The 22,421-nt window shown below is 48.4% G+C and overlaps 6 protein-coding genes across 6 annotated transcripts; 5 read left to right on the top strand and 1 right to left on the bottom strand.

Moving 5' to 3' along the window:
- Nucleotides 1-732: 732 nt before the first annotated feature.
- N7495_008877 (glutamate synthase (NADH)) lies at nucleotides 733-7,225 on the top strand (the record flags this gene model as incomplete). The annotated part of the gene is made up of 3 exons (XM_057211528.1): nucleotides 733-908; nucleotides 964-1,004; nucleotides 1,065-7,225. 3 exons carry the CDS (start codon nucleotides 733-735, stop codon nucleotides 7,223-7,225), a joined length of 6,378 nt encoding a protein of 2,125 aa, XP_057061071.1.
- Nucleotides 7,226-8,023: 798 nt separating this feature from the next.
- N7495_008876 (uncharacterized protein) lies at nucleotides 8,024-9,781 on the top strand (the record flags this gene model as incomplete). Its single annotated transcript, XM_057211527.1, has 1 exon — nucleotides 8,024-9,781. One exon carries the CDS (start codon nucleotides 8,024-8,026, stop codon nucleotides 9,779-9,781), a length of 1,758 nt encoding a protein of 585 aa, XP_057061070.1.
- A 439-nt stretch (nucleotides 9,782-10,220) lies between these two features.
- Nucleotides 10,221-10,859, bottom strand: N7495_008875 (EMI1 family protein; the record flags this gene model as incomplete). Its single annotated transcript, XM_057211526.1, has 1 exon — nucleotides 10,221-10,859. One exon carries the CDS (start codon nucleotides 10,857-10,859, stop codon nucleotides 10,221-10,223), a length of 639 nt encoding a protein of 212 aa, XP_057061069.1.
- Nucleotides 10,860-12,527: 1,668 nt separating this feature from the next.
- On the top strand, nucleotides 12,528-15,134 carry yme2 (uncharacterized protein; the record flags this gene model as incomplete). The annotated part of the gene is given in 4 exon segments (XM_057211525.1): nucleotides 12,528-12,726; nucleotides 12,787-13,643; nucleotides 13,660-14,521; nucleotides 14,578-15,134. The coding sequence occupies 4 exon segments, from the start codon at nucleotides 12,528-12,530 to the stop codon at nucleotides 15,132-15,134; spliced, it is 2,475 nt and encodes an 824-aa protein (XP_057061068.1).
- Nucleotides 15,135-15,508: 374 nt separating this feature from the next.
- Nucleotides 15,509-17,249, top strand: N7495_008873 (uncharacterized protein; the record flags this gene model as incomplete). Its single annotated transcript, XM_057211524.1, has 2 exons — nucleotides 15,509-15,759; nucleotides 15,812-17,249. 2 exons carry the CDS (start codon nucleotides 15,509-15,511, stop codon nucleotides 17,247-17,249), a joined length of 1,689 nt encoding a protein of 562 aa, XP_057061067.1.
- A 1,580-nt stretch (nucleotides 17,250-18,829) lies between these two features.
- Nucleotides 18,830-22,190, top strand: N7495_008872 (putative tetracycline transporter; the record flags this gene model as incomplete). Its single annotated transcript, XM_057211523.1, has 3 exons — nucleotides 18,830-20,357; nucleotides 20,757-20,857; nucleotides 20,919-22,190. The coding sequence occupies 3 exons, from the start codon at nucleotides 18,830-18,832 to the stop codon at nucleotides 22,188-22,190; spliced, it is 2,901 nt and encodes a 966-aa protein (XP_057061066.1).
- Between the last annotated feature and the right edge of the window lie 231 nt (nucleotides 22,191-22,421).

Below are 22,421 nucleotides of genomic sequence, written 5' to 3'. Positions count from 1 at the left end.
GGGAACTCGAGTGCATAGAAGCAAGAAGCAGAAAAGGAGTATACTGTAGTATTTAAATTTGTACATGTGTGTATATGATACAATAAATAGAAACCTATTACTATACTCTGATAGTAAATCAATGACCAGCGTTATAAAGCCAACTATACTCATTGGTCAGAATCAGCGCCTCTATCTTCATCCAAAACGTTCATCTGAAATCAATCTCCAGTCTCCACTTAATATTCCCCACTTGATGACCTATTACCCCCTTCCTTTACGGAGTAACTGTTTTCTGTTTCCGGAAGAGGTTCTCCTCAAAAATACCACGAGTTACTAGATTGCATGTAATACACTACTCATCTATTTCATCCTTCTATTTTTGCCACGACGTAAGATCCCCCCCCCCACACTGTATTTTTCTCCTGGAATACTGGGGTTTTTGCTCGCAGCGTAAAATCCCCGGACCTGCTTTGCTCCGCCGTATTCGCCTGCCTACTATTATTTTTCTCAATCCACCCCTCCTTTATTTTTTCCCTCTTCCCTTCCTATCTCTCCCTCTCTCTCTCCCCTCTACACCTTCTCAATTTTCTTCCTTATTCCACTAGAGGATTTACTCCCCTCACTGCATTGCGAATTGTGACGACACGACTCCAATCGACTATTTAACAGCTCCATTCGGAGTACCTCAAAAAAGCGATTTATTCCTCCAAAATCCCACCTGTCCATTCTCTGTCGGTTCCCGGCGGAAGAATGGGTCTTACTCTTGAGGACATCTATGGTAAAGAATTGAATAACGACCAGGCACCCGCAGAGTACTCGGAGTACCAGCCCAAGAAGGGTCATGGCTGGGCCGGTGCTCTGCCAGAGCGGCAGGGTCTTTATGATCCCGAGAATGAAAAAGATTCTTGCGGTGTCGGATTCGCTGCGTAAGCTTTCCATTGGGTCTGTTCTGAATCCATTGAGCTAACAACCATCATTTAGCCATATCAAGGGCGTGCCAAGTCACAAGATCGTCAGCGATGGTAGATCCTCCAGATCCAAATTATGAGTAGATACACGCTGACAATTGAACTCTCTTATAGCTCGCGATTTGCTCTGCAACATGACCCACCGTGGAGCCGTGGGTTCTGACTCCCGAGACGGTGACGGTGCTGGTGTAATGACTAGCATTCCCCACAATTTCTTTGTAAAGAACTTTGCCCGAGAGCAGGGCGTGGAGCTCCCTCCACTGGGTCAGTACGCTGTCGGAAATTTGTTCTTCAAGCCTGACGAGGCGACACTCCAACAGTCCAAGACGGACTTGGAGGAACTGGCAAGCCAGCTTGGTCTCCGCGTTCTGGGGTGGCGTGAAGTTCCCCACGACTCGACCATTTTAGGTCCGGCTGCGCTTTCGCGTGAGCCTGTCATTTTGCAGCCTTTTGTGGTCTTGCAGTCTGCATATGGAGAGGGTGATAAACCCAAAGTCACGGATACTGAGGAGTTTGATGCTAGAACTTTCGAATTGCAGCTTTACGTTCTACGGAAGCGCGCCACCAATGTCCTAGGATCCGCCAATTGGTTCTACCTTTGTTCCCTTAGCAACCGTAACATCATTTACAAAGGTCAGCTTTCTCCTGTTCAAGTGTACAAGTATTACCACGATCTTGTCAACGTCGATTACGAGGGCCACTTTGCTCTTGTACACTCGCGATTCTCGACCAACACATTCCCCTCCTGGGACCGAGCTCAGCCCTTGCGATGGGCTGCTCACAACGGCGAGATCAACACATTGCGCGGAAACAAGAACTGGATGCGTGCCCGTGAGGGTGTTCTTCGCTCAGAAGTCTTCGGCGACGAGCTCGACCAGTTGTACCCAATTGTTGAAGAGAATGGCTCCGATTCTGCCGCCTTCGATAATGTTTTGGAGCTGCTCATGATCAACGGTGTTCTCTCTCTACCTGAGGCTGTCATGATCATGATACCAGAGGCCTGGCAAGATAACCCGGCCATGGACCCGGCCAAGTCGGCATTCTACGAGTGGGCCGCTTGCCAGATGGAGCCCTGGGATGGACCAGCTCTGTTCACATTCTCGGATGGCCGCTACTGCGGTGCGAATCTCGATCGTAACGGTCTGCGTCCTTGCCGTTTCTATGTCATGGATGACGATCGGATCGTCTGTGCATCTGAAGTCGGTGCTATTGAGATTGACCCAGAACGTGTTGTTCAGAAGGGTCGTCTGCAACCCGGTAAGATGTTGCTTGTCGACACCGTTGCTGGTCGTATTATCGATGATGCCGAGTTGAAGCAAACTGTTGCTAAGCGTCAGGACTTTGCCGGTTGGTTGGATAAGCAGCTCCTGAAGCTGCCCGCCATTAACAAGGCTCTCCTCGATAAGAACGTGAATCTGACCTTCGCCTTGGACGCCAACACCGTTCAAAACGATCCTCGCCTTCGTGCGTTTGGTTATTCCTTTGAGCAGGTCAGCCTGCTACTCGGCCCTATGGGTGCCGACTCTAAGGAAGCTCTTGGTTCCATGGGTAACGATGCGCCATTGGCTTGCATGTCCAAACAGCCTCGTCTGCTGTACGAGTATTTCCGTCAGTTGTTCGCCCAGGTGACTAACCCGCCCATCGACCCTATCCGAGAGGCCGTTGTTATGTCATTGGAGTGCTATGTTGGTCCCCAGGGTAATCTTTTGGAGATGGAGGCATCTCAGTGCCATCGTTTGCTCTTACCCTCCCCTATTTTGAGCATCCCCGAGTTTAACGCTCTCAAGAACGTGCAAAAGATCCACAAAGATTGGTCCGTTCGCACAATCGATATTACCTTCGAAAAGGCCAAGGGCGTTGCCGGCTACCTCGAGGCGTTGGATCTCATTTGCGAAGCTACTACTGAGGCTATTCAGAGTGGTGACAAGGTTATTATTCTGTCTGACCGTGCTACTTCCGCCAGCCGGGTTCCCGTCTCTGCTCTGTTAGCCACTGGTATGGTTCACCACCATTTGGTACGGAACAAGTGGCGGTCATTTGCTGCCTTGGTTGTTGAGACTGCCGAGGCTCGTGAAGTTCATCACCACTGTGTTCTTCTCGGATACGGTGCCGATGCAATCAATCCTTACCTAGCTCTCGAGTGTATCCTCAAGATGAACCGCGAGAACCTTATTCGCAAGGAACTCTCCGATGATAAGGTGGTCGAGAACTACAAGGCCTCTTGCGATGGTGGTATTCTCAAGGTCATGAGTAAGATGGGTATTTCAACTTTGCAGTCTTACAAGGGTGCCCAAATCTTCGAGGCCCTCGGTATCGATGACAGTGTCATCGACCGCTGCTTCGCCGGTACTGCAAGCCGCATTCGCGGTATCACTTTCGAATTAATTGCTCAAGATGCCTTCGCCTTCCACGATCGTGGCTACCCATCCCGTGAAATCGTCCAGATCCCTGGTCTCCCGGAGACCGGCGAGTACCACTGGCGTGACGGTGGTGAGGCTCACATTAACGACCCCACCAGCATCGCCAACATTCAGGATGCCGTTCGTACCAAGAATGACAAGTCTTACGAGGCGTACGCCAAGTCTGCTCATGAGCAGATTAAGAACTGCACCCTCCGTGGTATGCTTGATTTCGACTATGACCAGCGGACTCCCATTCCGATCGACCAGGTTGAGCCATGGACTGAGATCGTGCGTCGCTTTGTGACCGGTGCCATGTCTTACGGTTCTATCTCGATGGAATCGCACTCGACTCTGGCCATCGCCATGAATCGTCTGGGCGGTAAGTCCAACACGGGTGAGGGTGGTGAGGATCCAGAGCGTAGCAACCGCATGGAGAACGGTGACACCATGCGGTCCGCCATTAAACAGATTGCCTCCGGCCGTTTCGGTGTTACCTCTCACTACCTTGCCGATGCCGATGAACTGCAAATTAAGATGGCACAGGGTGCTAAGCCCGGTGAGGGTGGTGAGCTCCCCGGCCATAAGGTTGTCGGCCCCATCGCTCGTACTCGTCATTCCACCCCCGGAGTCGGTCTTATTTCCCCACCTCCCCACCACGATATTTATTCGATTGAGGATTTGAAGCAACTGATCTACGATCTTAAGTGCTCTAACCCCCGCGCCCGTGTCTCTGTCAAGCTTGTTTCGGAGGTCGGTGTTGGTATTGTCGCTTCTGGTGTTGCCAAAGCTAAGGCTGACCACATTTTGATCTCTGGTCACGATGGTGGTACTGGTGCTTCTCGCTGGACTGGTATCAAGTATGCCGGTCTTCCTTGGGAGCTTGGTCTTGCTGAGACCCACCAGACTCTTGTGCTGAACGACCTGCGCGGTCGTGTTGTTGTCCAGACTGATGGTCAGATTCGTACTGGCCGTGACCTCGCCATCGCCTGTCTCCTCGGAGCCGAGGAGTATGGTTTCGCAACCACCCCCTTGATCGCCCTTGGATGTATCATGATGAGAAAGTGTCACCTGAACACTTGCCCAGTCGGTATCGCGACACAAGACCCTGAATTGCGCAAGAAGTTTAATGGCCAGCCGGAGCATGTTATCAACTTCTTTTACTATGTCGCCAACGAGATGCGTGCTATCATGGCCAAGCTGGGTATTCGCACTATCAACGAGATGGTTGGCCGTGCTGAACTTCTCAAGGTTCGCGATGATATTCGCAACCAGAAACAACAGCGCATGGATCTGTCACTGATTCTGACCCCGGCCCATTCCCTCCGTCCTGGAGTTGCCACCTACAACGTTCGGAAGCAAGACCACCGCCTTCACACACGTCTTGACAACAAGTTGATCTTCGAGTCTGAGCTTGCCCTAGAGAAGGGTCTTCCCTGCCGCATTGAGTGTGACGTTGTCAACACCGACCGCAGTCTTGGTGCTACCCTTTCGTACCAGATTAGCCGACGCTATGGAGAGGCCGGACTCCCTCAAGACACCATTCACGCCAACATCAAGGGTTCCGCTGGTCAATCCTTCGGTGCTTACCTCGCCCCTGGTGTCACCTTGGAGCTCGAGGGTGATGCTAACGACTACGTCGGTAAGGGTCTGTCCGGTGGTCGCCTGATTGTATACCCTCCCCGCAACGCCGCATTCAAGGCCGAGGACAACGTAATTGTCGGCAACACCTGTCTTTACGGTGCCACTCGTGGCGCATGCTACTTCCGCGGTGTCGCTGCTGAGCGTTTTGCTGTCCGAAACTCCGGTGCCACCGCTGTTGTCGAGGGTTGTGGTGACCATGGTTGTGAGTACATGACTGGTGGTCGTGTCCTCATTCTTGGAGCTACTGGCCGCAACTTCGCTGCCGGTATGTCCGGTGGTATCGCCTACGTCCTGGACATGGCTCAGAACTTCCACTCTAAGGTTAACCTGGAGATGGTTGAGGTTTCTGGTATTGAGGATCCCGCTGAAATCGCCTACGTCCGCGGTCTTATCGAGGACCACCACCATTATACCGGCTCTGAGCTGGCCGCTCGTATCCTGCTCGACTTTAACCGGGCCCTCCCCCACTTCGCCAAGGTGCTGCCTACCGACTACAAGCGTGTTGTAGAGGAAGAGGCTGCCAAGGCCGCAGCCGCTAAGAAGGCCGAAATCTCTCTGCCCTATCTTGGCAGCCCTAAGAAGGCTGCGAAGGTTGAGGTAGCTAAGCCCAAAATTGAGGAGAAGAAGGCAGACATGCTAGATATTGAGGACAGCATCAGCGACTCCAAGACTGAGAAGAAGCGTTCAGCTTTGATCTTGGACAAGACTCGGGGTTTCATGAAGTACACTCGCCGCAGTGAGAAGTACCGCAACCCGGCTACTCGTACCCGCGACTGGGCTGAGCTTTCCAACCGTCTCAGCGAGGACGAGTTGAAGTACCAGTCAGCTCGCTGCATGGACTGTGGTGTTCCCTTCTGCCAGTCTGACACCGGTTGTCCTATCTCCAACATCATTCCCAAGTGGAACGAGTTGGTTTTCCAGAACCAGTGGCAGGACGCTCTTAACCGCTTGCTTATGACCAACAACTTCCCCGAGTTTACTGGTCGTGTCTGTCCTGCTCCCTGCGAGGGTGCCTGTGTTCTGGGTATCAACGAGGACCCCGTTGGCATTAAGTCCATCGAGTGTGCTATCATCGACCGCGGTTTTGAAATGGGTTGGATGGTCCCCAAGCCACCTAAAGTTCGCACTGGCAAAACCGTCTCCATCATTGGATCCGGCCCCGCCGGTATGGCCGCTGCTGATCAGCTGAACCGCGCTGGTCACTCTGTGACCGTCTACGAGCGCGCTGACCGTGTCGGTGGTCTACTCATGTACGGTATTCCGAACATGAAGCTGGACAAGAAGGTTGTCCAGCGCCGTGTCGACCTGATGGCTGCGGAGGGTATCAAGTTCGTCACCAGCACCGCTGTTGGCCCCGATGAGCAGGTGACCCTGTCTTCTCTCCGCTCCAGTAACGACGTCGTCATCATCGCCACTGGAGCTACTGTTGCCCGTGACCTCAAGGTTACTGGCCGTGAACTGGACGGAGTCCACTTCGCCATGCAATTCTTGCACAAGAACACAAAGTCCCTGTTGGACTCTGAACTTGCCGACGGCGAGTACATATCTGCCAAGGACAAGCACGTCGTTGTCATTGGAGGAGGTGACACCGGTAACGACTGCATTGGTACCTCTGTGCGCCACGGAGCCAAGTCGGTCACTAACTTCGAGCTCCTGCCCCAGCCTCCCCCGGAGCGCGCCAATGACAACCCCTGGCCCCAGTGGCCTCGCATCTACCGTGTTGATTATGGCCACTCCGAGGTCAAGACCCACATGGGTAAGGACCCCCGCGAGTACTGTGTCATGTCGACCGAGTTCGTCGATGACGGCAGTGGCCGCGTCAAAGGTATCAACACTGTCCGTGTTGAATGGACTAAGAGCTCCACCGGTGGTTGGGATATGAAGACTGTCGAGGGCAGTGAGCAGTTCTTCCCTGCCGACCTGGTCCTTTTGTCTATGGGCTTCCTGGGTCCCGAGGATCGTCTCCTTGGTGATGAGATCGAGCGCGACCCTCGTAAGAACGTTAAGACCGCCCCTGGTCGTTACTCTACCAACATCCCTGGTGTTTATGCCGCAGGTGACTGCCGCCGTGGACAGTCCCTGATTGTCTGGGGTATTAACGAGGGCCGCCAGTGCGCACGCGAAGTTGATGCTGACCTCAGCGGTACCAGCTCCCAGCTCCCGGTTACTGGAGGTATCTTGCGCCGCCCTGCCATTGACTCTGTGCCTCAGGTCACCGAAGTTGTGGCTTAAAATGTTAAAAATCTGTTCACGTCTCAGACAGCACGTTTTTGATGATTTTCCTTTTATCTTTTTATGTTTTTGACCGCAGCGTTTGTCTAATGCAAGGTGTTTAGAGCGTCTAACCTGCGGTGGTTTTTTTCCTCTCTATTGTTTTATTTCAAGCTGTGTATATACCTTCGGTCGTGAGTTTTAACTATTGAATAAATAACTACATTCCATAAATCGTGCTGCCTACGTACTGCCTCTCATTACATTATGAAGGATGCCTGACGGCTAGCCACCTGTAATTCAACTTAAATAAATTAAATAGCTTCCTGCTCAGAGTTGTCTAGTTGATTATGTCGCTCATTAAGGTCGCTCATTAAGTATTCTGGCTGGGCGAGACCGTGAAGACGTTCAGCTCAAATTTTTTAGGGCACGCACGCTTTAGTCTTGAAAATATTCTAAGGTTGATTTTGAACCCTACGTCCACCCATGTATATTTCAGGAATTATTTAGATCCATTACGAACTTATAGTCCCATAGTCTTGCATAGAGTAACAACGAAATCTAAAGAAAGATCTTTTAATGTACGGCCCCAGGATAAAACTACAGTGTCAGTACATAAAGGCCTTGATAATCCAATTTCAACACACGCAACATCTCGTCTGACAACTTCTATAAGAAAACAAACTACTCAACGCCAAATGATCTCGCTGAGTCGTCGCCGAGGGTTTTTGACCCCTCTATCTTCTTACTTCGTCTCAATTCGAAGTAGACTTCATTTCTTTCATTGTCAGTAACCACAACATCTTCAATTCCACCAAAATGGACTCCCTTCCCCCCGAAGAGGACCTCAATCTTCATCCAGCCTCAACCTCCCAAGCTAATAACCGACGCGATAGTGCTTCAAGTGAGTCGCCCAGAACCATTAGAGGACGTCCTCGACTTGCTTCTGGTGGTTCTCTGACAGGTCGAGTTCATTCAGCAAATAGCTCTCCACTTTCTTCGCCGCAATTCCTAAGGAGCGTGTCGGATGAATTCCCGCTGAGTCCAGCCCTGCTGAACAGCCCCCTGATGGGTAATCATCTTCCCACAAACTCAGAGGACAATGGATTCGATGATGAATCAGAGCCTTATACTTGGTCTCCGGAAGATGAGACCAATAGCTCGCACGAGTTCACTTGTGATGCCTCTCCGGACATGGACCTTTGGACACCCAAGCGCCTGCGAGACCTTCCAAAGCCCATCATCACCCCGGAGAAGAAGCACGTGAAGAAACTCGCATCTGAAGGTTCGCTCACTGGTCGCATGCAAGCTCTCAATCTGACCCAATCTCCCGTTATTTCTCCTGCCGCATCGCCAATCACACGTTTCTTTGGAATACTTCACTCTGGACAGACAAAATCACCACCAGCATCACCCTCGTCGCCTACCGCCAGATTCTCGAAATTCATCGGACAGAAGCAGTTGCTTGACCCTCCAGACTTTTTCGCTCCCCGTGAATCAGAAAGCTACCGTAATCCATGTTGGAATTCAGAGGATAGCCAAGTGGAGATACCTCAACCGGAGCTTCAGCTGTCAAAGGTCCGAAGTGGCAAAGGAAGAGAGAAGCATGTGCGATTCGCAGAACCAGTGCTTCAGAACAACCGGCCCATCAGAGTGTCTCGGGGCAGCCGATCTGGTAACCAGGTCATTGCCCTTCCCTTTACCGAAGAGCAATACCGATCATTCTCTCTAAATGATTCCGCGGGGGAGACAGACTCCGAATCTGCTACCCCACAACGTATTCCTAGAGGACACGCATTCTCGGGACCAGATAATTATAAGCTGGATCCCAAATATCCCTGGAAAAGATATCGTGCTCCTGAGAAGTTCCAGGGGGAACTCCGTCTCGGTGCGATTCAAAATGAACTTCGTGGAATTCAGAAGAAAGAATTCAATATTCATCGGAAAGAGCACCGTGCTCAAGAGGAAGAGCGTTTCCAGGCTCTTCGGAAAGAGGGACGCGGTATGTTTTATCAAGGCTCATTAATGGATCCAGACAACCATGGTAATCTGTACGGGCAGGGTATTTTTAAGGAACGGGGTTTCTTACTGCAACGTTCCAAGACGGAGACAGGCCTCGAATATCTTATTCGTCAAGAAAATCATGACTCTGAGCAACGTAGTACCTTCGGACAAGATCCCCGAAAGGATACACACCTCGAATCTGCCGCTCCACGAGAGCAGCGTACTATTGAGGAACGCGGTCCCTTGCCACAAGGTTCCCAGATGGACTTGAACCCTCTTTCAGCCTCTAATTTGCAGAAACAGCGCGCTCGGGATGAGGTAGCATTCTTCCCATCATCATCGATGATGATTGTGGATCACCCCATTGCCTCGCCTCCCCGGCCCCGTTCTTCTTCTCCGGGATACAATGAAGCTATTGTAAATGCAGCTCTGGCAGAGCGCATTCGCAAACTGCCTCTCAAGGGACGGGTGCTTCGCAAGGAAAATGAGCGTTCCGAGGGAAAAGATCATTTCAATGGATATGAGCCTTTCACTGGCAATGATCCTGGTAGCCGGGACTCTACCATTAGATAAAGGTGAGAGGCTAATCTGAAGTTTGATCCTTCCAAGGTTTCGTTTGCTTGGTGGGTACGGTTTAAAGACCAAAGAAATTATTTTGATACGAGCTTGTTTGCTTCAAGCTCATTTCTTTTGGGGTTTGTTATCATTCTTTCGAAAGCTGATCTTTCGCAAGCTGATCGCGGATTTATCCGCCTTGAACCCTGCGTTCATTGAGGGTGACCAGATTTGGGTGCGTTCAGGAATTTGATTAGCCCATGGCAAGAAGGACAGAAATGAATTTCTCTAGCCTTTGATCAAATTAGACTGGAGTAAAGTAGGTCGGTGGAGTAGAGATATCAACCGAATCCCGTAAAGGTAAATATCGTACAGAGCGCGCTCCAAATAACATTTTGTATCTATACACAAAGCAGCAATTATCATACCAGTTGAGTACACGGAGCTTGAAATGGTATCATACGGCCGCTTTTGCCTTTTGTGCCTCCTCCTCAGCCTTAATCTCCAACTCCAAAGCAGCAAAGTCACCCTGGAAGGAATTCTTCGCAGGATCAAGCCTAACATCCCAGATATCCTCACTGCTAGGGCCAGTCTTGTATTTGACAGCTTTCTTCCGGTTATGATCTCGGATAGTCTTCTTGCGTAGCTCATCTCCCCAACCACGGGTCTTCATACACAGCCAGAAATTATCCCAGTTCTCGCTACAAGAGCGAAGTTCTCCGTATCGGTAGACATTCACAAATTGACCACCAAATGACTGGCAGAAAAACGCGTAGTCGAATGCTGTGCGGCAGGACATAGTGTCTGCGTAGAGGGATTCGGGAGCGATGGGAGATGTAGGAGTTTGTTGTTCTTGTATAGCAGAGGGACTGGCTGAGGTTGAAGTCGAGCCATTAGAGTCTTGATTAAGACTCCTCGTCAAAGAAGCATCTGCTTCTTGCAGGCTGGAGAGGATCTGGCTAAATTCATAGTCGGCTTGTTCGTCTGGTGTCAATTTCTTTGGTGGTGCATTCTGGGCTGCGGGTTCGGGGGTTGGTGTTGACAATGTAACGGTTTCGGAGTCCTTTTTAGGGCTAGAGCTCCACCACCAGCCCATATTTGCTGGAGAAATGAAGAAATTGAATTGATCTTGATTTTGATCTTTATGCGATAAGACATATTGAAGGCGCGGTTTTCTGATAATGAATATAGATCACGTGATACCATTGCCGATAAGATCTACCGCTAGCTATTTTGGAAGCTTGGTTGAGAAATGTGCCTCAAAGCTGGCGCATCTTTAGTAGATTAGATTTATTATCTCAAAACTAAAATCTCAAACATGCTATAGCTGGATTTTCATCTTCTTTTTTGTAGTATATGTATTTCATGAAGCTATTGTTGTTTTAGTCATAAGTGAGGTATTGTACTAGATCACGGTTATCGATAACTTCCGTATTGCTCAGTGATAAAGCAAAATGACCCTACCTAGACTCTGTACAGGTCGTCGGTTCGAGACGTACAAAATCATCAGTTAAAAAAATAAAAAAAGTCTCGAATAGGTATGGTATACTTCTGGGCTGAGCTCGGGCATAGTACGCACCTACAACGAGAGGTCTAACCTTGGAAGAAATTAGTTGGAGCGGATTTTCGTGTTTACTTTTTGTTACTTCAATATTTTATGATATTCCAATGATTTCGTGGGTTTTCTACGTTTTTGAAAATATTTCTGTCTATCCAACTAGCTCGCTGTTGTATGAGTTTTTAAATAATATCCAGGATGAATTCAAGTTTGTAAAGAGAGTCTGGACCACTAAATAGCTCATATGAAGCCAAAGCAATGTTGATTGGACTTAAAGACCAAAGTTAGTGTGATCATAAAAGAACTTTCTGATGATGGCTCTAAAGCCGATTTGACACAACAACTTTCAGCTCACTGTGATATCCCAGTTCCCAAGGTTTTGCTTGATTGGGTTGGCGATAAGATTGGGTTGACAATCACAGGAACTATATCTTATTCTCCCAGAATGAATAGTGGAATAAACACTAAAGCAAGCTTGGTTTTCATTAATCAGACTCTCAGACAAATATCCATTGCGGACGAAATAGTCGAAGTTCGCAAAAAGCTGTGATCTATCACCTCAAAATCCACTCAAAATGTCACCTCTTATACCATTTTCCTGGTGATAACTTATGGAACATTCCACTCTGATCAAGAGCTCAGAGATTCTTTAGGCATCATGCTCCATGATCCCCCTGAGAGTGATTTCTCCAGCGAGCATTAGAGAACTTGAAGAAGCGAATACCTATATATGAGCCCTTCGTCTTGAGTCACTGTGATCTTAACTTGGGAAATATCATTGTGAAAGATGAAACTTTGGCCGGGTTCCTAGATTGGGAATATAGCTGCTATCAACCTATATGGTTGAATATGTTCCGGCCTCTTCCGATGGAGTGATGAGGATTTTGGGTGGAAAAGGCTACTTCAAGATGATATGAAGATCCATGGCGGTGGACACGATGACGCAGAAACTTTTTGGCGTGATTTGTGTCTCTTGAGGAAGTGGCCAAATTTGGATAAGAAAGGGCCAAGAACTATTGGGTAAGTTATGTGCAGATGAACAGTAGAATACGGATAAAGCTGGGAGATGTTTCAACGATACTTGATTCTGCCACTCTACACCGTATTCATTATCTTCGACGTCATGCAAATCAAGAAGTCTGACTTTTTGCAATTCACATATTTGTAATTTCTCGATATGAAAAGCACGAACTTTTGATATCTGAGATGATTCCTGTTTTCCTTGAAAAGGGGTCCTCGTCCACACTAAGCCCACTGTTGCGTTCTCACCTCAATGTTCATTTTTCTGTACGAGGGTGGAGACTGGCACCACCCCGACGATGTTCGCCCTACGCACGGTCTGCTTCCTCAATGCACGCTGGCCACATGCAGCTGAATGAAAATGAAGGCATCCTCTACATTAACAGTAAGTGCCGCCAATTTTCAAACATGTCAAATCAATTTGAGATTCACTAGAAATCACCAGATATCTTTCCCTATCGGCTTCAATGGTTACTACGTGGTCCTTTGAGCAATGTACAGCCTCATGGCGGGCTTTTGAAACGAGTAAACAACCCAGACTTGGCCGCACCAGATGCTGTCAATATTGCTCAGCGTGCACTGCCAGAATCTTTGAATCTTGAAATTAAAGATGTGGTGCCACGGTATAAAGAGGGCGGCGCGTTCATCAAATATGCGCGCAAACCCGATGTCAAAGACAACGAAATCATCGCTGCAGTTCAACAACATCTTGCCAAAAACCCTATCAGGCCATGGTTTAACCCCTTTCTTTCGGCAGAGGCAGACCTAGTCATAGGAAGACCATGGATTGAAGATCTTTACCGGATTCCCAGCGAAACCTTGAAGGTTGAATTTTTGCCTAATTCTTCAGATGGGCCAGCCACTGAAATGACTCAAGAAGCTCTCTATAGTCTTTTCCGTCCTTACGGAAAATTACTGGATGTTCAAAGACAGCCCCCAGATTCAAAGGTCGAGCCAAGGTACGCCATCTTGCGGTTCAACCACCCTCGGTTCGCTATGATGGCACGGAACTGTCTGCATGGCTATGCTGCTTCCGAGGAAGAAGGAGGCGGCAAAACTGGTACTAGATTCAAGATAAATTATGAGCGGAAGGTCAGGATGACCATGATCAAGGACTGGATCTTGAGTCACCCCAGAATCGTCTTTCCAGCTATCGCAGCGCTAGTAGCGACAATCACGGTCATTATATTCGACCCCATCCGCACATTTTTCATCAAGCTCAAGATCAAGTCCACTCTCCATACTGATGACAATATCGTGGTGAAGTGGATCCGTCAAAAAAATTCGTCAAGCGAATCGACGGTACTTTGGGCAACAGAAGCAGGACCCCCGTGGACTGGCAGCCATTTGGGAAGACCGACAAAATGACATCTCACAACTGGAGGCCTGGTTGAGCGAGACCACGGAGACATTCATTGTTTTACATGGTCCGAGGGGCTCAGGGAAACGAGAGCTAGTTTTGGATCGATTGCTCAAGAATAGCAGTTATACAGTGGTCATCGACTGCAAGGAGATCCAGGAGGCACGTGGTGATACGGCCAGGATCTCCCGAACAGCAGCTCAGGTTGGCTACCGACCAGTCTTCTCTTGGATGAATAGCATCACCAGTCTCATCGACTTGGCTTCTCAGGGAATGATTGGAACCAAGGCTGGATTCTCCGAGACATTGGACGCCGAACTTAACAAGATCTGGCAGAACACGGCCGTTGCCATGAAACGAGTCGCTTTGGAAAGCAGACACAAGGATGACAATGATTTCAATCTCACTGAAGATGAATATCTCGAGGCCCACCCCGAGAAAAGGCCAGTCGTGGTCATTGACAATTTCCTTTATGATCCCGAGGACTCCATCGTGCTTGACAAGCTTACTGAGTGGGCAGCTGGCTTGACCACGGCCAATGTCGCACACGTAATTTTCTTGACCACTGATTCCTCTTTTACGAAGCCTCTTAGCAGGGCTCTTCCAAATCAGGTATTCCGCACAATCAGCCTGGGTGACTGTTCCCTTGAGGTGGGACGTCGTTTCGTATTGACGCATTTGGAATCGGATGGCGGCGAGGACAACAAGAAACCGGAGATGGATTTGAGCGGCCTGGATGACTGCATTCGGGTTCTAGGTGGCCGTGTCACTGACCTAGAGTTTATGGCCCATCGAATGGAGGCAGGTGAAAGCCCACAAGGTTTGTCGAGTCTACCTCTCATCCACGAGGGAATAAAAAACTAACAAGTTTTATAGCTGCCGTGGAAAGAATTATCGAACAGTCTGCTTCTGAGATTCTCAAAATCTTCATTCTCGGAACGGACTTCGTTTCACCCCAATGGACCCGTGAACAAGCATGGCACATCATCAAATCTCTCGCTCAATCAAATGATGGAGCACTCCTGTACAACAAAATTCTCCTCTCAGATCTCTTCAAGGACAATGGTGAAGCCACTTTGAGAGCACTGGAGCAGGCCGAATTGATCTCTGTTGCATCTGTCAAAGGATTCCCACGCTGGATCAAGCCCGGAAAGCCGGTCTACAAGACCGCATTCCAGCGATTGATTGAGAACAAGACTCTAGAAAGTCGTTTAGATCTGCTGATTCTCGCTGAGTTGATCAGTAGTGAGAACAAGAGTATCGGAAAGTATGAACAGGAGTTGTCGCTCCTTGGCTCGCTACCAAAGCATCCATGGCAACTCACGCCGCGGATTGAGTGGCTACTGCGGAAGATACAAGGCTCACAGGCCAATATTCTCAAGTATGAAACCGACAGCGCCACTTTGAAGAAGATTCTGCAGAGCGAAGAATGAGTCTTTGCGCTGACATATGCTTCTAAATGTGTAACCACTTCATATCCTGTAACATAGTCAATTATTTCTAGTCCACTCGAAAAGATTTTTAAGATATTTGATATCACGCGTTTCAAATCAGAAATAGTGTTTCAATGTAGTCCGTATAACCACTTTGATGTTGATATGGATGATGAGTAAGCAAGGAATTACACTCTGGCCTTAAATAGGAGTTCTATTTTTATCTTTCCCTTTTCGCAACGAGCCCCATAGCTCAGAAATGATCATCATCTTGCATTTCTATGTTTCCCTTTATTACTTGACCTTGTCGTCTGTACTTTTCCTGGTTTAAGGTGTTATAGAGGTATTGCGATACTGACTCCTCATCTCCCGAGATGGAAACAAACACTCTATCCGACAGGTTAATACAGACCACCCGAGATGGTCTACTACAAATAACCTGGGTGACATTTCTTGCTGTTCTGATAATTTCTTGCATCACAACTCGCGTCATAACTGCGATTCAGAGTCGTGAAACAGGTAGAGATAAACTACAAAGAGCCCGACTAGCACCGTACTGGTTTCCTTGGATAGGACATGGCTTTTCTCTCTTATGGAACCAGGTCTCCTTTTTTGAGTCCCTTCGGTTTGTGTCCTCTCTCAGAATTAAAAGATATGGCCGCTGATTACTTTGACAGGGAAACCATGCGCGAATCTGTCTTTTACATCTGCTTGCGTGGCCAAACTCTTACTACTGTGGTGTCACCGTCAATGACTGAAACTATAATGTCGTCACAGGGTGCATCAAGTGCCCCTTTACTTGACCAGGCGCTCAAAAATGCATTTGGTGACAGTGGCCTCATGCGCAATCTACTTGCTAATCGCAATCAAGAAATTACAGATGATGTCCCCGAAATCATGAATCGAGAGTCATTTGCGAGTGATGTCTCTTCGGGAATCACACGGCTGTTGCAGCGTAACTTGCCAAACTTTGTCACCTTTTGCCGGAGTCCTGTTGATCAGACTTACTGGGAGCGTGAGAGCCAAATGGAAGTCTCCGAGGAAGACCAAAAAGTTGGCCAAGTGTACCTATTTTCCCTTGTGAGGGAATTTGTAGGACAGAACATCTCCACCCTTCTCATGGGTGAAACTTTTGTGGAAGCATTCCCTGGGATACTGGGAGACCTATGGAAGTTTGATAATGGTTTCGCTTTCTTGTTCGCAGGCTTTCCGCGGTGGATGCCTTCACCTGCCGTCTCCGCGGGGTATCCTGCGCGCGAGCGACTCCTACATGTCATGTCTATTTTCTACCGTGCTTTTACTGCTTGGGACGATGGGATTGACCCAGGGATTGAACTCCGCGATTTGGACGATGTTTCTGAGCTGGTGAAGGAAAGAATGCGAACATTCCGGAAGCTGGAGATGTCCCCCTTTGCTAGTGCAGCAGGAAATCTCTCATTTTATTGGGACGTGATCGAACATAGCACAAAGTTGACGTTCTGGACCCTTATCCACATCATCACAGACCGGGAACTTCTGAAAGAAATTCGAAAAGAGATCTCACCTTTTGTGAAATCATCGCGACCTGCCCGCCAGGCTGGGTTCCCATTCGAGGAACCGCTCAAACTCAGTCTTGATGTAGAAGAGTTGCTACAGTCATGCACATTGCTAAAAGCATGTTATTACGAAGCAACTCGTCTCCATTGCGCCGGGATTTCATTCAGAAAATTGGGATCAGATTTGAAAGTCACAGAATCAGTCACTGACGCAGCCCAACCGCGCACGTACAAATTCCTCAAGGGAGAGAAAGTCATTATGCCACATGGTGTTCATTACAACGATGCCCAGACATTCTCAAACCCAGATCAATTCGATCCACTCCGGTTCATCGTGATGGATGCTGGCACTAAGCAGGCCAATCCAGCCCCTCTTGGTTCATTTGCAGATGGGCTATATGGGTCTAAGCATAACAAACTTACAGAAAGGATCATAATTGCCTTTACCGCTAGTATTGTGTCAATGTGGGATATCTCATCAACTGATGATCAGGGATTTGCGGTTCCCGAGAACAAAACTACTTGGGGAGCCTTCCAACCCGTCAGTGATTTAAGAGTTAAGATAAAGTCAGCAGTATAATGGTGCTATTACTTTGATCTTTGTTTCATTAAAAATGCATTTCTTCATAGAAGTTTATTGATCAGAGCTCGAACTAGATACTGTAACAACCTGAATCTAATTTTAACTTGAGCTATGGAAACATCCTCTCTACATCCCACCAAACTCTGCCTTTGTATACCTAATTATTAAATACGCTATGCATCTTCAAACATGGAATAAATAGTGATATATCCCCTTTATCTTCCCTCCTGTTCATCATCCATGATTCTGCTTCCCTGAGCATTTCATCCACCACTTGGGCAAGGTTCCAATACCATCCTGTAGTGGCATTTCCACGCTGGTGGAGTTAATTTTATCTCGATTCTGCCTCGATTATGCGAAAGACAGTGCCATCTGTCTAATGAGCCTAGCCACATGTCAATCAGTTCTAGTGGTGTGCTACATCCATCGCTAACCAGTCAAGTCTCATCACCCATTGATGTGTTCCATACGTGGGGCATTGCCATTATAACCATCCTTAGCATGGATTTTAGGAATCCCATACTGGAAAAAATCTACCTGCCCGCAAATGATCCAACTCTTGATCCGATACCTTTACCACCAAGATTACAAACGGGCACGAGCTCTTTGTACATCTTTCTTCAAATCAGAAGACCCCGAAGCAGATACTTCCAATTCAGATGCAGCTGAACACGGGACCGCAGCCTTTCTGAAAGACCAAGAAGTATGTCTCCATCTCCATTTTAGATGAGACACTGTTACGCGTTGTCGACCCAGCTGCTGCCAGAAATTTTACTGATGTTTCTTCCTTGGGTCTGTGGTTTGATATTCCTTTGCCTCGAGCATAAAATTTACTGTGAAAGTCTCCGGTATGAAGAGGGAGTGACCCTAGCAAATGCAGTAAGCACTCTCACTCTCAGTCATAGAGAAGACTGTCTTATTCTTTCAAATTCTAACTTCAAGTTGTCTCTCTAGGGAGTCCAGCTGGTAGCCAAGCTGTTGTGGGTCAGAGTATTCGCCCGAATCCTAGTGGACGAAAGACCAATTCGTAACAAAAGCTGTTTACCTGTAAGGTTCGTGGTTATTGCGCCTGGTGCTGGTGCTGCTATAAGGTCTTCTCCTATGACTCCTTCTGCCGCTAGCCAAAACACCTTCATCTTAAAGCTTGTAATATGAGGTACTTTCACTGCCGAAGTCCCTCTGAGGCTAATATCTCTCAAAAAATCTTTCAATTTTGCTTTAAACTGACTTACTCTAACAATCCAGGGCCTAGGCCGGAACTTTATGAGATATCGTGCTTCATCCCGAATCCATCCGATGTCCGGGTCATTTCTCCCCTTTTTGTCATTTGAACTCATTTCCGAACTGGTCAATCAGAGTTAAAAACCTGTATTAAGACCTCAGTGGATCTCGGTAATGGATTTTTTGGGAAATCTTTGAAGAAAAGGGAATCTCGGTGCGAATGACTCCGTATAGATCCGGTTCTTTTTCTGACCAATGAAACCTTCAAGTCATGGATGCCCTACCATTCCAAGTTTTGTGGTTTATAGAGCAAGTGGAAGATGCATAAACTGTCTAGATTTACTACCAACTTCACAATGCTGCGCCCTTTGGTCACCCTCAACGCTCAGGCTTTATCTTCGCTCTCAGTTGTGTGCAATTCTTCCCGCACGATCATTCCCAGAGGTGTATTACCTAGAAGATATGCAAAAGCAGCAGCTACCCCCGAGGATTTGCCACTTGATAGTAGAGAACGTGTGGTAATTCTCGGATCAGGTTGGGCTGGCTACAATCTTTCACGCCGACTATGTCCCAAGTCATTCATACCCATTGTCATATCACCACGCTCATACTTCGTCTTCACCCCTCTCCTTACCGCTACAGCTAGTGGGTCTCTTGACTTCTCTACCATTGTTGAACCTGTGCGCGATCAAAATTCCAAGGTTGACTTCATTCAGGCTGCTGCACTATCGATTGACCTAAAGAAGAAGACTGTTCTATGCGAGGCCACTATTGTCAAGCGCGGTGTCAACGAGACTCCGCGAAGTCTATCTGATGAAAGGCTGGTTTTCGAAGGCAATGAGTCCACCACTCTAATCTCCACCCAAAAACAACCAAACTGGGACAAAGGCCAAATATTCGAAGTTCCTTACGATAAACTAGTCATTGCGGTAGGTGCTTTGACTAGCATATTTGGTACTCCCGGTGTTCGAGAAAATGCAATGTTCTTTAGGGATATCGGTGATGCCAAACGGGTGAAGCGTCGCGTGCGTGAGTGCTTTGAGCTGGCCGTACTGCCCAGTACAACACCCGAAATGAGGAAGCATCTGCTTAATTTTGCCATTGTCGGCGCAGGTCCGACAGGCATTGAACTGGCTGGCTCGCTGCGTGACTTCATCCATAGAGACGTCCTCTCTCTCTATCCATCCATTGCCCATCTGCCTAAAATAAGTCTCTACGATGTTGCGCCTAAAGTCCTCTCTATGTTCGACGACTCTCTTTCTCGCTATGCAATGGACACAATGAAGCGTGATGGTGTCGACATCTTGACCTCCCATAATGTTCAAGGTTTACGCTGGGGTACTCCAGGCGCACCACTGCCACAAAAAATGGATCCCAAGGGCTGCTTGACCTTGATTACTAAAGAAGACGGTGAAATTGGTGTTGGTATGTGTGTCTGGGTGACGGGCAATACGCAGACCAAGTTCGTCCGCAAGAGTCTCGACGTTGTAGAAGCTTTCCCGAAGGATGACTCCGTCGTGCAAAATACAACCGCATTAGTAGAAGATGGTCAGGACTGGAAATACGCCAAGGCGGGATCTGGTGCCTTACTAGTGGATGGCCATCTCCGTGTTCAGCTCGAGAACAAAAATGGTCAGAAAGTGGTACTCAATGATGTCTTTGCTCTGGGCGATAATGCCATGCCAGAAACTGGCGCTCCGCCTGCTACGGCGCAGGCTTCTTTTCAAGAAGCTAAGTGGCTGAGCGACCGTCTCAATAAAAAAGACTGTGAACAGTCTTCGCAGTTTTCTTTCCGCAACATGGGCTCAATGGCCTATATTGGTAACGAAAAAGCGCTGATGCAACTTCCTCACAATGACAGCAAGCCAATGGCGATAACTGGACGTATGGCCGGAATCATTTGGAGCTTGGCATACATTACTATGACCATCAGCTGGCGAAACAGATGCCGTGTGGCTTGTCGGTGGTTCTTGAACAGTTTGTTTGGGAGAGATATTTCGCGATTTTGATTGAGTAACATAGACAAGATACCAATTTCATATAGAATATAGACAGTTTCACCACTCTTATTATAATCCGAGCACCTAGATATTGACTTCCAAGGTTCTTTCTTCCGGTAAGTCCTCCTGGACGTTTTAAAAGTTAGGGTTACTTAAAAGTCAGGTGACATGAAACCTCCAGCTAAAGCTCAAGGGAGAAAGCTGTCTCATGTCAACAAACTCATTCCTTTTTCCTTCTTTTGCTTTTTGCAAGTTATCTTATTTTATTTCATTTTTTTTACAGCCTTCCGACAAATTGGCGCTACATCACTCACCATGGCCGTCGCTGCCAACCAACGCAAGCAAGTTCTTAAAGTGGTGATGATCTCATTGTTGCTAGATCTTGTACGAAACGACCCATGACTATACAATTGGAACAATCACCCCGACTAACTTGTATTATCAGATCTCCTTCACCTTCATTCTCCCTCTATTCCCCTCCCTACTATCATTCTATCGTACCCGAGATCAGTCTCCAACGTCCATTTTGAACCGCATTTTCCATTACCTCGACGCCTACAAGAACGCCTTCGCCCGCCCCATCGACTCACGCTATGACATAGTTCTCCTCGGCGGAGCCCTTGGCTCCCTATTCTCCCTCTTGCAGGCTTTCGCTGCCCCAGTAATAGGCCACATGTCCGACCGCTACGGTCGCCGTCGCGCATTGTTGACAGCAATGCTGGGCAACATCTTCAGCGTTGCGCTCTGGGTCTCTGCAAAGGATTTTCGCACCTTTCTCGCCAGCCGCGTAGTCGGTGGCCTGAGCGAAGCCAATGTACAGCTGGCCAATGCCATTGTCGCGGATGTAACAGAGGAAACACGTCGTGGCGCGTCTATGGCGCTCGTGGGCGCATGCTTCAGTATTGCATTCACGTTTGGTCCTATGCTCGGCGCTGGCCTGAGTACTATTGATATCGTTGCCGAGAACCCATTTATGACAGCCGCTCTCGTTTCTCTTGCTCTGATCCTTCTCGAGACTGCGTATCTCTGGATTTGCTTGCCAGAAACACATCCCCAGTTCACCACTCTCGCTCAGGAGGTGGACTCTAGCGACTCCGCTGCCAAAAACATACAATTTGCCTCTGCCGACACCCCGCATAAGCATACAAATAATCCTGCCATACTCAATACCCTCCACTTCCTCTTCTTACTCCCTTTCTCCGGGATGGAGTTCTCTCTTCCCTTTTTGACTGCTACGCTTTACGGGGGACTTACTACTGCCAGCCCCGCTGCTCTCAATGGAAGGCTTCTATCGATGATGGGCTTGATTGCCTCTCTTTTGCAGGGTACGCTGGTTCGTCGTCTACCCCCACTTTTAACTGTGCGTGCTGGCGTGGTCGCCTGCGCACTATCATTCTTCTCACTAGCGCATGTGGACTCAATCAAGGGTCTCTATGCCTCGGGTGCATTGCTGGCTGTGACGAGCGCTACCGTTGTCACGGGGCTGAACAGTCTCGGGGCTGCTGAAACGAGAGATGCTAACCGCGGTGCGGTGATGGGTCGTCTTCGTGGATGGGGCCAGGCAGGCCGGGCTGCCGGTCCCTTGCTGTTCTGTACCTTGTTCTGGTGGGCTGGTCGCGAGACAGCGTATACGGTTGGTGGCATTGCGATGTCTGGTGTAGCGCTGGGCGTCTTCGGCCTGTTGAAGTCGCCTTCTGTTCATGCTAAGAAGGAGTAATTGCTAAGGTGTGTCGCTCGCCCAGGTTGCTGGTTCATACCTGGGAGGTTTCTGCATTTGGGGGTTATGTGTGATGTCTATATCTGAGGTAGGAAACGACTGCTGAATTATTCGTGTAAGATATGTGAAAAAGGGTGTATAGTACATGAATTGATATTATCAAGAGCGGTGATGAATGATGTACTGCAAGTTTTTTTTTTTCCCCCATGATCTTGCCCGATGCCCGAGACG

This window comes from Penicillium taxi (genome assembly GCF_028828555.1).
Source record: "Penicillium taxi strain IBT 34144 chromosome Unknown utg000005l_segment0_segment0, whole genome shotgun sequence".
Classification (NCBI taxonomy): domain Eukaryota; kingdom Fungi; phylum Ascomycota; class Eurotiomycetes; order Eurotiales; family Aspergillaceae; genus Penicillium; species Penicillium taxi.
Note: the sequence above shows the minus strand (reverse complement) of the source record. Positions and strands in the feature narration are given on the sequence as shown.